The sequence below is a fragment of the Melanotaenia boesemani genome, chromosome 10, assembly GCF_017639745.1.
Source record: "Melanotaenia boesemani isolate fMelBoe1 chromosome 10, fMelBoe1.pri, whole genome shotgun sequence".
NCBI lineage: Eukaryota > Metazoa > Chordata > Actinopteri > Atheriniformes > Melanotaeniidae > Melanotaenia > Melanotaenia boesemani.
Genome location: NC_055691.1, coordinates 32,585,740 through 32,598,920, shown reverse-complemented (window position 1 = coordinate 32,598,920; position 13,181 = coordinate 32,585,740). Strand labels below are relative to the sequence as shown.

At 37.6% G+C, this 13,181-nt stretch overlaps 1 protein-coding gene across 3 annotated transcripts in view; it reads right to left on the bottom strand.

The window, feature by feature from the left end:
- The window catches only part of brsk2a (BR serine/threonine kinase 2a), a 162,817-nt gene that overhangs the window by 67,612 nt on the left and 82,024 nt on the right, over window positions 1–13,181 (bottom strand). For all 3 annotated transcript variants that reach the window (XM_041997792.1, XM_041997793.1, XM_041997794.1), the window contains exon 2: window positions 1,976–2,070. In XM_041997792.1, coding sequence (XP_041853726.1) covers window positions 1,976–2,070 — 95 coding nt within the window. The remainder of the gene's footprint in view (window positions 1–1,975; window positions 2,071–13,181) is intronic.

Here is a 13,181-nt window from a genome sequence, read left to right as displayed (position 1 = left end):
ATTAGACTGCATGCTGAGTGGAGTCAGAGAAAGAGTTATTTCCAGAGCACAGCAGCAAAATGAGTGAAAAAGACTCTGGGAAACCATGACCCAGCAAGAAGCTGATTAATACAGACTGTTTATCAAACAGCAATATCCCAGCACAGAGCTTTTCATCTGTAGTCTAATGATGCTGCTGCATCAAGTGATGCAAAAGTAGGGGGGGATTTCCAATTTCAGCTAACTTGTAATGTGAGAAAACCCATTTTTTTCCTGCTTTTCAGCTCATAAGCCAACAATTACAGTGAGCACTCCTCACAGCATGAGTCCTGTAAAAGACAATTTTCAGGTGGTATTTTTATTCAGTATGTTTTTTACAACTATTATGTCAGTACAAGAGCAGCTTTTCCAGGATGACTATTTTGAGTCAACACTGAACAGAGATGCTCAGCTGGAATCCTAGGATGTTCTAAGAAGAGCAAAAAATCTAATTACTGGATCCATTAAAAGACACTGTGAAGGAAGCAGAAAAAAATTATAGCTAGTGGTGCTTTGAGATTTTGAAGAAAGGGCATGGTAATTTATAGGTTACAGAAGCTATATCATTTTTTTTACCACCGGATTTCTTGGAGACTGGCTCCTAATCGGGAAGCTAAACAGCTGACACACTTCCAGAGTGAAAAGGATGAAATTCGGCTGCTTTAAGGCCAGCTGTCTGCAACACAACAAGTGACTCTACTTTAAGGTATTGTCAAACAGAGAATTACTCATATTCATCAATTTTTGCATATTCAGCTGATTATTTTTCTCTAAAGATTGACTCTGCTCAGACAGTATACCATGTTTAAATGGAAGCTGTCAACGAGGCAAGATTATTTTTCCATTAAAGATGAGGACTATGAGACTGGTTGAACAGAAATACACGAAATTAACTCGTCTTCTGGTGGACGAATGTAAACAAACATGTCCCAGTAGCAGAGCGAGTACAAGTTTATCGTTCAGTGATTTAGTTTAAGTGATAGGTCCTGGCCAGTGGTGATGGTGATGACACGACTGCTTTTATCCAAAAGGAAAAGTTAATTCCAATACTAACAATTACAGAAGAGCAGAAATCAAGCTCCACTTCCATTTTTCAGGCTATGTCATATCAGTATCAGTATCAAACTCACTGATCCACCGATGGACCTTTCGTCCCATATTTACACATTACAGGTATGATGCAAGTTGAAGTCTACCAAAATATGCTAATCAGTTGATGAAATGTATCCCATAAACCTATAACTACATATAATTAAATATGGCTTTGTTTTTTACTTTGAGTTTCTAGTTCAGACGCGGTGTTACCGTACACCCGCACCTACAAGTCTCATGGGGAACGAGCTGCCTTTAGCATGTTTTGATAGCATTCTCAACTTTTTGTGGCCAGGAAGCTGATCTTGTTGAGATGGAAATCTTCAGTTCCAGCCTCCCACATGAACTGAATCAAGGAGATTGAATCAACATTTGCTGACCTCATCTGGAGCATTGAAAACACATTTAAAAGGCTCAGAATCAATTTTTGTCTTATATCCACAGAACACCTTGTCTAGGCCTAAGCTTGGATTCTCTGTGAGTGTCCTGCAGGTGTACTGCAGAGCCTGCTAATGCTCATTATTCTTCTCCTGTATTTTTATTTATTTTTTTCCTCATCCGTAGGGAATATGTGCCGTGGGGTAGGGGGAGGAGGGGTTGTTCGTATGTTACCTTATTTGTGTTTATCTTAAAGTTCTAACAACACTTTAAAATGAAAAATGTTTAAATGAGAAATTTCAATCTTAAAAAGTTTTAAGTTGTTGAAAACATGAAAAAATTAATACAAGGCCTTTTGGAAGGGCAGGTTTTCATATACACTAGCCATCTTCATTTGAAAGGTTTGTACTTCTACTTTAATTATGATGCAACATAGGGGTTTACACATATGTTTAGCAGGCACCACAAGACAGAAAAGCTGACATACCTTCATTAGTACGGACTCGCTGAGCTTCTCACGGTTGACAATCTTTATGGCAACTTTCTGGCATGTTACACAGTGGACTCCAAGCTTGACCAACCCTGCAAAAAGAAAAAAAATGATACAGACCTTAAATAGAGACCTAATCAGAATAAATAGCTGAAATGCACTTAGATAAATGCCAATATGATGTGTTTGTAGGGGTACAAAACAAGTTAATGCTCCACCCTACTGAATACAAATTCCTTATAAGAAAATTATACAAAGACCTAAACGGATCACTTAAAAAAACAAACAAACAAAACAAAAAAAACTAATTACTAATGTGTATTGACCACACTCCTGTTAAACAGCTTGTGAACCTAGTTTTAAATGCCCATAATGACTTCTAAAGTGTGCTCAGTTTCCTGAATAAAGTACCCTTCTGGGGGTTTGTTTGAGTCATAAAAGCAATAAGCAAGTGGATCTTGTGTTATTGATTGACATGATGTGCTAAACCACTTTATTGTAGCTGTTAACTGCAAAAAAAAAAAAAAAAAGTGAGACCGTGAGTGGAGCTCATTATTGACCGTGATCTGAAAATTACAAGACTCTGCCATCATATTGCATACAGCACTGGGGAAGGTAATTGGTAGGCTTTATTTCAACATACCAAAATAAAGCATAACTATTTACTTTACAGCACAACACACTCACACATAAAGAGAGATTTGAGTGTTTGGTTTATCCTGCCAGTCAAATCTATTGGGATTCCCACACAACTAAATATTCTGTCAAAACTCAAACAAATGCTGTAATTTACTACGTAACCACAAAGGCATCTTCCCTGCTTTGCTTCCCTTAATATCCCTGGGTATCCTTAGTTAAATGATCAGTCACAAACAATGCAGAAAACAGGCATGGTTGTCACAATGAAGGCATCTTCAGAGAAACAAAGTGGTGTGTGCATTTGATACAGGAGGAGCCATGTCAACCGCACTAAATCGGTTTTCTGCCCTGCACCACAGAGCTGCATGCACATTAGAAAGATGCTAGCATCAGATATGTTATTAACAAACATAAAGAAGTACACACCAATAACCCAATGCTAGTTCATGCTGTTAATGATTTAAGGCCTTGTGGTCCTACAAGAATTTGGAGACATTAGGAGATCATTTCTAACTTTGTAAACATATAATCTGTGTTTCTTAATATATGCAGTATGTGCTTTACAGAAACATGGAATGGGAAAGGGAATAAAATAGATGCTTTGATTTTCTCCCACTCTGATGTTGGCAGTGATGAAGATGGAATAATGGAAGATGGAGGGGAGAGAATTTTCATGCAACAAGATGTCTGGTGGTCAAACCAGACTCAGATGGGTTTCCAGCTCCCTCACGGTTTTACTTTTATATGAACCAGCAGAGGAGGAAAGTCAAAAGGTTTTGAGAAGGCAATAACACATTGAGCAGAAGAATGAAGTCTTCTGACACCTTAGGGATATCAAGAAGGTGAGAGATGAGGTGGAAGTGGAAGCAGTAGAGCGGTGAAGAAAAAGAAATAAAGAGCAAGTGAAAGATGGATGGAAATGCTAAAGAGACTGAGAATAAGTGATTGCACATTATTCAAATGATGGGACACAGAAAATTAAGCAATAATGGAGAGCATTGCGTGGGAGTGGGAATCTAGCTTGGGATGTTTCTAGGCCGTGGGGCCTGAGAGTGGAGCCACATGGAAGAAAGAAGGCATAAGAGAGGGAATGACAGACAGATAGCAGGGGATGCAAAAATATGGAAGATTAGAGATGCAGAAAGAAAAGATTTGGAGAAGAGGATGAGTGGATGTAAGGAACAAGAGACAAACCCATTAGCCTTGTGATGGAAATCATATGTTAATGGATACTATAGAGAAGCTCATAAGTTATAGTAAACACATTAGTTGAAAAAAAAATCAGCCAGCAAACACATAAAAAGTTAACTGGATTATTTGGGTTCCTCACTATCCGTCTTCCTCCAATGTCTGTGTTTTAATGAGCAGAGAGTACATTAGCGAGAAGGAAATGTTCACAGGGAACGCATTATGATTTTAGAAGCACACTGTGTTCGACAAGGAAGTTCAATGCATGATAAACATGACCTGAAAATTTAAGGATGATTATGGCACAAACATAAACATCATGACTTCAAACCACAAATGAATAAACAGACAGCCAATACAGCAATTTAATGACAACTCATTTCAACATAAAAGATGAAAATCACTTTGTGGATAACCACAAAAAACATTTATAGTTATTAATGTGTGTGTGTGTGTGTGTATGTATGTGTACATATGTGTATATTATCATTATTTAGTAGTATTTTTATTAAATAGGATTAAATTGGGTTTAACTAAGCTTTTTACAGAGGCATCTTTCAGCCTTAATATGACATCATTTCAATATTTTCAAACCAGTCAAGTTCCCTTATCTTAAGTAGTTTTGTATGTCTAATTGACCAAAGTGAACTACCTTCTCCTTGATGTCTAGTAATGGAGCATCATTTCTTATTCTCAATGCTCCTTCAACCTGTTTGTAATAAAATTCCAGCTCTGTGTGAAGACATTAAACTGAACCTGGATTGGGTGACTAAGGAGAGGGAACCTCACAGGAATACACCAGGGTTTAATCTGAAACTTGCAGAACTTGGCAGGTGACACATGTTTGCACATATAGCTTCAAATGTAAGGCTTTAACTGATATCACAAAGGATCAGAGCATCGTAGAAGGTAAAGAAGACTGCAGTTGTCAGTGTGCATGATTGTGAGGAGCATAGAAGCATAGAGTGTGATACTGACCTGCAGAATTTCTATTTTCCCTTAAGGTAGAAGCACTTTTTGTGATTAATATATATATATATATATATATATATATAAACTAGGAATGCAAAAAAAGTTAGTTTTAGATACAGTTTTTATAAACTGTGTTCAATGTATGCAGAAGATGCTATTATATTTTCTATATATTCAGGAGGAAGAGCAGTCGTCTTTCAACCGGAAGGTAGGCTGATCGATTCCAAGCTTGCACTGACTACATGCCGAAGTGTCCTTGGGCAAGACACTTAATACCACGTTGCTTCCCGATGTGCCTATCGGGGTGTGAATGTGTGTGTGAATGGGTGTGTGAATGGGTGAATGTGACATGTAGTGTGAAGCGCTTTGAGTGGTCAAACTGACTGGAAAAGCGTTATATAAGTACAAGTCCATTTACCATTTACCATATAATGAAAGATTGATAGGTGAGGTGGTTTCTGAGGAGGGAGTGTTTAAAATTATTTTAAATCTCTCAACCAGCTGTTTGGTCAAATTAATTTAAAATTTAGCAGCACAGGAGTTCCTGCAGGAGAAGCAATAGATGTTTAAAAAACAGGCAACCATCTTTCGCACATGAAGGTCCTCCGATTTGGAACAATTTTGCCAACAGGAATAAAAATGATTTATTTTAAAACATCAGTTCTCACATGAAAAGAATGAATATTGAGAAAGACTCATTCATAAAGCACACACTGGCACATTTTTTCTTCCCTTGTTTACAGATTTGTTTATTTTGTTCTTTTTCTGTCCACCTTACATTATTGCTTTGTGTATGGTTTGGTCACTGATTCATAATTAATCTTCAGCTTGTTTGGGAATGTTTTCTTCTAAATCCTAACCATGGACATGACCTGCAAATTAGCCACTTCTAAAAGTTTTACATACATAGAAACACTTGTATTAATTTTTTTTCTTTTTTTTTTTTGTGATCATTTGCATTGATATTTTGTTGCTGTCATAAAGAATCCAAAATAAATTAAATAAAGTTCCACCTGTTTCCCTCATTAATTAGTTATTTGCTTGTTGCAGCCTGCTGACCAGTTTCACTTTCACAAAAATCTCCTTTGACCACATGCTCTGGGATCACAGCAACAGCTTCCAAATGCAAATGCCCCACCTGGATTCAGCTCCAGACCTTTTACCTGCTTAATTGCCATAAAAAAGGAAGCAAAAAAAAATTAAAGGATAGCCAACAGATGTCTGTGAAACCTTTGAGCTTTTGAGTCAATTGTCCAATTATATTTGAGCCCCTGCAAGACAGGGTTTTGCATATTTAAGGGCTGTAATTCCTACAGGCTTTCACCAGTTTGGGCATGAATAGATTTAAAGTGGTGCACAGAGTCTGAACTTAAAGCTCACATTCGTTACACAGCTTTAAAGTTCCTGAGTATGATATTGTAAAACGTAATACAGCAGCAAGTAAGGACTAGTGGCGCTGCATGCATGAAACACAAGTATAAACAAACATGCATGTACGTGTCTTGGAGCAAATAAAAAGTTCTAGTTTTCCGCTACTAAATAATGCACATTCTTTGTTTTAAATGAATCCCACAGAGAGAGATACAATCCAAGTTGCAATTGGATTGTTTTATCAAAAATGGGGAGATTGATCAGATATTTGAAAGACTGAATGTGTTCAGTTTGGTTCAAGTAGCTGCGGCTCATACTTTAAGGTCACATCTTTCTCATTTAACTTCGATATGTGTTGGTAAGATGGCAAAAGATTGTGTCAGTAATTTATGAACTGGACTAAGAACAGATCAAATATTAAAGGAGAGAGGATACTGTATAGACAAAAAGAGGCTGTGCTGTAGAGTTTTACGACGCCACTGAATCAGTAAGCGTATTGATGTCTTCTACTCTTTGCCCTCTTCCCAAATCAATAGCACCAAAAGCTCTCACCTTCACAACAGTGTCAGAGTAATGGGACCAGCCAGAGACTTATGGGCTGGAGAGGCCACCATTGACTTACCACCAGCCTTTCTCCTGGGTGTACACTGTTTTATCTCCCTGTGATTAACGATCTAATGTGAGGGATGCTGGAGGAGGGCACAGAGGAAGAACTTTGGTCCAACGCTCAGAGAGCATCAGAACTGAGAAATGCTTTGCCCCACTGTGCTGGAAGCTGCTGCATTGCTTCAGTTGTGGTTTCAAACATCACCTTGCAGGTTTTGACAAATAGTGGATGAATAATACTTTTGAATATAGTTGAGCTGATTGTGTCTACAGCTTTTTATGAGACTGGGAGTCATAGAAAGAATCTAAATTAGATGTAGAAAAAAGGAAACATACAGTGAGAGCAGTTACTACGTCATTCCACTTTTTTTTGTCAGTAGCAGAGCCAAAAGAACAACAAAATGAGAACATCTTACTAATCAAGTCAAAAACTAAAGCAAACTCATCTAGTGCATCTCATCACAGAGGCATGTGCCAACACTGATTTGATAATGAGCTTTTTGTCTCACTTCACCATCTCTTTGTAAGTGATTGCATTTCATGAGAAAGCTTCACTGCTGAACTTTCTGTCCTGAAAATACCTCAAATGGGTGATATGCTGTATTCACTGTGACAGTGGGTGGTTGTAACTTTTTCCAGCAATGAAACTTTCAGCAAAAGATTTAAGTGACAATGACTTTTTGGCCTTGAGATTCCATGAATAATTTCAGTCAAACTCATCTCATGTACAGTACAATACTCAGTCTATGTAGGAATATATTTCTGTTCCCAGAAACATTTATGCCAAACACATAAAAGGGCCATGTTTATTGGTTCAGGCTACTCTTACAAATTAATATTTGGTTCTTTAGGATATTCCCTTTTAATATATGCACAATTACCAAGCTGAAGCACATATCTGAAACCCAAAGTATCGGAAGATTTTGTAAAGGTGTATTTCATTTGAATAGATTTCAATAGATTGTAAACTAAGAGCTGAGTTTGAATTTCTTCAAAATATTTCACTCATTGTGGAGTTTGCAGTAAACCTTGCTAGCATATTTGTCTTTTTCTGTCTTCACTTAAGCTTGAAAGCCTGAATAGGCAGGCAGGAAGCCCCCACACCTGAAGAGAGAAACCCTCTCTTCTTCACTAATAACATTCACAAGCCTTTCCTGTTCCAGTTTCCAAAGTAGGCCGATAGGTGGTTGATTTATCATCAGGCATCACAGGAAGAGAAGATAGGAGAGGAGAAGGACCCTGACAGCAAGCCTGATTTCTAATGCCATTAATCAGAAGAGAAAACAAAGAGATGTGGGAACACCCTGCATAAATGTGACTCTAGGGGAAGCTCTTCATGACATCTACCTGAAAACCACAAAGTCATACACAGCGTCAGTGTTTTCAGAATGATCCTCCACACGACCCACATGGTTAAAGATCTTCGTTGGATTCATTTCCATGTGGAAGCAACGAGAGGAGAGCGAAGGATCAAAAAGAGATGTTCCCACTTGTGTACATCTCTCACTTTCAAACTTGATCTTTCAAAAGCACTAAACCAATGCCTGCAGATGGTAATAGTTTATGCTGGCTTAGTTTTTTCTCCCTGAGGCGCTGGCTCTGGGAAGCTCATTGCCCTTAGGCACAGATCTGTGATCTGCCTTGCACTTCTGCTCCCTAACCTTGAATGGTCTACATCAGGGCTACAGCTCTGCCCTGGGATCAGTGTTTGAAAGGTGGTACAAGGGCTTGTTCCTACAGCTTTCTCCAGCCATATGGAAAACACTGACAGCAGAATGTGGGAATTTTTATTCCACCAGGGCTGAAGGATTTGCTGTCATCAGCCACCATATCTGTACAATATTTCTTCTTCATCTGAGTGGAAAAAAGTTTACAGAAAGATTCAATAAGAAAGTCAAATAATAAAATTATGATTTTTCTTTAGTATTTTTGACTTGACAAACTATAGACTGTTTTTCTTTAATGTCAATCATACGTGGGTAGTGACTACAACAGAAATGTGTGTTTTCCTTGTAGATACATAATATTATCTATTACACTGTGTGGGTATTAATCATGATGAAATTCCAGATATATGAAAACACAGGCTTCCATGCTTTTATGTTATATCATATATTATATATCGTACATCATGTGAGCAGTTGTTATTATTTGATATTGGTTTTCTACCAAATATTTTTTCTGTCTTCTTCATATATATATATATATATATATATATTTGGAGATAAAACCAAAATGAATCTGTTACATTATCCCCAAGCTTAGTGTCTGGATATTTCCCCTCATTTTCATCTCTGTAGTTATTTATTTCCAAATCTGTTTATTGTCTTATGTATCCATAGACAAAAACAGACAAAGAGAGAATACATCAGCCAGCAGAAAAAGTTGAGTCACACTGTGCAGAAGGGAAACTTCATGATGAAAGTCAAGTAACATTCACTCACTATTCAGTAAACTCCCTATCGCTTACTCGCTACTTCTTTCATCTCTCTTCATTTGCTGAACTCCGTCTCTTCCATTCCTCCACTCTTTTAGCATTTTCAATCAGCCATGACGTTAGTCTACCCAGCTTGAATTCCCTTGTAACCCTCTAAACCCTACAAGCCAAAGCAACAACAACATCATCAGTACGACGAGCAGCCAAAAGCAGGAAGAGCAGTTTAGCCCTGGAGTGCTGGAGCGAGGAGAGAGGCACGCTGACGCATGCATACAGAAACAGAATCTGGCCTGCATGATTTGATCAACAGCTCCTTTTCCCAAAAAATATAGAGTGATGCTTTGGAAATATAAATACAGCAGAATGCAATGGTTAGCATATAACTGAATATACACATTTAAGCATATAAACCTTAAATTCAGCTAAAATTAAAGTTTGAGAAATGCATGTGGGGTTTGTTTGTTTTTTGTTTGTTTTTTTGGGGGTTATTTTCGGGTTAGATGGCCTGATCTAGCTACCCATCGGCATGCACACTGGTACAGATTAATTTACAAAGGCATTCTTGGCCTGCTGCCTTCCTTCCTGTGTGTGTATCTCCAGCACAAGTCTGATGGTCATCATTGCTTTGCGCTCTGCCTGCTCCCTGTGTTCGTACAGAGTTTTGGAAAACAGTATTTTATGGATTGTGCTCCTTCAAACTGGAATAGTCTACAAAACATTTTACAACTTCAAGGCCTTGTCTCTCAGATGTTTTAAATCTATATTGAAAGACCTGGAGATGCAATCACTGACCTGTCACTGCTTACAGTTCCTTTTTTATTGGTTGATTTTCTTAGTTTGTTTTATCTGTTTTTATTGGGATTGTCTCTTGTTTGTAGGTTGCACTGGTGCTTTTCTTGGCCAGGGCTCGCTCAAGAAAAGAGGTCTGTGATCTCAATGAGACTTTCCTGGTTAAAAATTACTGGAAAAGAAAAGCCCATTTTGAGCTCAAATCCATTTTTATAAAGTGTATGCAGGGCTAAAACAGACTGTAAAGTTATGTACAGCTATAAAAACACTTGATAGATCATCTCACAACTAATCAGATCAGTTGGCAACAGGTTAATGACTGAAAGATTTTATAAGCAAAGATTTCAGTTATTTAGGAATAAAGTTTTACACTGAAAAAGTTCAGTGTACATATTATTAAAAGATGAAGAGAATCCAGAGAAAATCTGTTCACTTGCCACAAGGCAATACAAAAATGTACCCAAATTAAAACAGCAAGGCTCCATTGTATTGAGGGTGGGGGGTTTGGGGGGTCCGAGTGTGACCCATTAAAAACATTTGAGACAAAAATATGACAAAGTTTGTTTCAAACTGTTCAGAAGCTGAAATCTAATATTAAGCAAGACTTGGAAAATATTTCACTTCCAACAAAACAACTGGTCTCTGCAATTCCCAAATGTTTTTAGAGTCCTGTTGGAAGTATGATGCAACATAGCAGTAAACATGATAATACCCCAACTTCATAAAAAACATTTATTTTTAGTTTATGTTCTTTTTCCAGCATTCTCAATTTAATTCATTTTTAAAACCTAATTGTTAAATTTTCATTATTATTATTCTTTTTTTTAGATCAGAACAGTTTGGTTATGTTTATGATTTAAAGGGTCAAACTGAGCAAATCCCACAGAACTATTTAATAATCGAAACACTGAAAACAACCAGCTATGTACAATCAGATTCTGTGAGGGCCAGGGTCAAAGAAAGGTGATCCTTCCTTTGAGGTGGCTGCAGCTAACCTGTGCATCAACTTACTTTTCCACATAAAAATCTCTCCAACTCATGAACCTATCCTTCTTGTCTGCATTCAACAGCAACAAAGTAGTTTGACACTGTGACTTCATTTAGCTATTGCAATCTTGTCATCAATCTCTTATATTTTCTTTCTAATTTTACTATTGATTCTATTCCATTGCCTTCTAATATTGCTATTTTTTATTATGCCAGTGTTTTAATCATGTTTCATGGATTGGTATTTTAATTATACAGCATTGATTTAACTCCTGTTGTTTTTAATTGTGTTGTATAAAAATTATTGACATTAACATGTAAAAACTAAAAAGTCACTTTTGATTAATTTGTGCATGAAATCACCTAATTTACACAGACAGACGCGTGCGCACACACACACACACACACACACACACACACACACACACACACACACACATAAGGTAATTCTCTACAGTATTTACAATGTGCTACTATTATATATATATATATATATATATATCATATCATATTTGTATACAGTGCATTTGGAAGAGCAAGAAAGTTTACTTTTGACCAGTATAAAGGGCAACAGGCTACACATCAAGAGGAAGAGCGGTGTCTTTCAGCAGGAATATCACTGGTTCAATCCCCTTCTTCCAAGTTTACATCCATGTTTTGTCCCACTTTGCTCTCATTGTGTTCCTCACTTGCAACTCACTTTGGATAAAAGCATCTGCTTTTGTAACACAAGAATGTAATAAAGTTAATCTGTAAATATGATGGCGAAGTACAGAACATAGATGCAACATAAAACACTCAAGACAAAACACAAGTTTAATATCGGGTAATAAAGCTCTTGCTTCAAGGCAATTTTCTATTTTTCATACCCTGAAATAAGTATGAGAACAATTGCAAGCATCGCCCAAAGGCAGCAAGAACAGAAAGCTCGCTGACTGGTAGATCTTACATAATCATCACCACTTTCAGCATCAGCTTCATCAGAATGTAAATATGTTCATGGGTGTAGTCTCAAAAGCTCATAACCTGCAAGCTGGAAGTCAGAAGTCGCTCACTTTTGTCTCTGCCAACAAGGCAAACAAAGTCTCATTGCCAGCGGTAACTGAACGTTGGTGGCACAGCAGAAAATAGTTCTGAAGTTCAAGCTGCCATACATGTTCTCTGCAAAAAAACTCCAGGTCTGATATTTGGGCTATAAACATGAATAAATTCCAGAGTTTTGCAGCGATATTTTATCTGTATTTTGAATGTAAGCTTGCAAGATGGAATTCTCCTGATGAGGGTTCTGTAGATGAGATCAATAAAATGTAAAAATAAAAAATAAAGACACAAAAGAAAAAAAGCTGAGCTTTTTTTGGTAGAGATTTTGAATATTGTTGAGAGGACAATGTTCCCATTAAGTTGATCAGAGGCTGTGAAAGCTTTTCTCTTCTGAATCTCTGTGGACATGTCATCCCAAATTCAAAATATTTGAGTTTGCATTCCGCCCTGATGTGACTAGAGGTCAGATGACAGAGCCAAGCGAGAGAGACTCTGTCAAGCAAATGTTCTGCCTGAATCCCAAATAAGACCATCAGTGCGAGGATGAATGAAGACACAGCACAGGAGATGATGAGAGAGAAAAAGAACAAAAGAGGACTTCAACAATGAGGCCACTGACAGGGAGATGGAGAACTACTGATATGGATAGATAAATAGAGAGATGCTAAGAGAGACTAGTCAAAACATAGAGGAAAAATGGGGCCTGGGAGGGCGGAGCACACACACTCAGATCTATTTTTAATGTCTATGACTGGGGATCTGCAAAAGGAATGCATAATTACAGCCTAATGAATAATGCAAGCAGGATTCTTTTAATTAGCCACACCAGGCCCCAATGCAGCAGCCATAGCAGACGGGACAAGCACAAGCACATCCACGTGTGCACACACAAATAAAATCATCAACAATGAATACATATTTGGCCTCACTAATGGATAAGATGACCAAAACTGATTTTTTTTTTTTTGTTAGCATATGTGTATCACTTTTAGAGCCTCTATATTTGCTAAACGTGTAGTGACATGCTCTTCCCGGGAGACAGGAGTTAGATGAACGGGCATAATGATGAGCTACGCAGTGATGCCTTGGCAATGACTCTCTGATAGGCTTTACAGTAAGAGAACCCCCTAGACACCACTCAAAGAGCTGCATACTGCCTGCTTGTTATGTGTT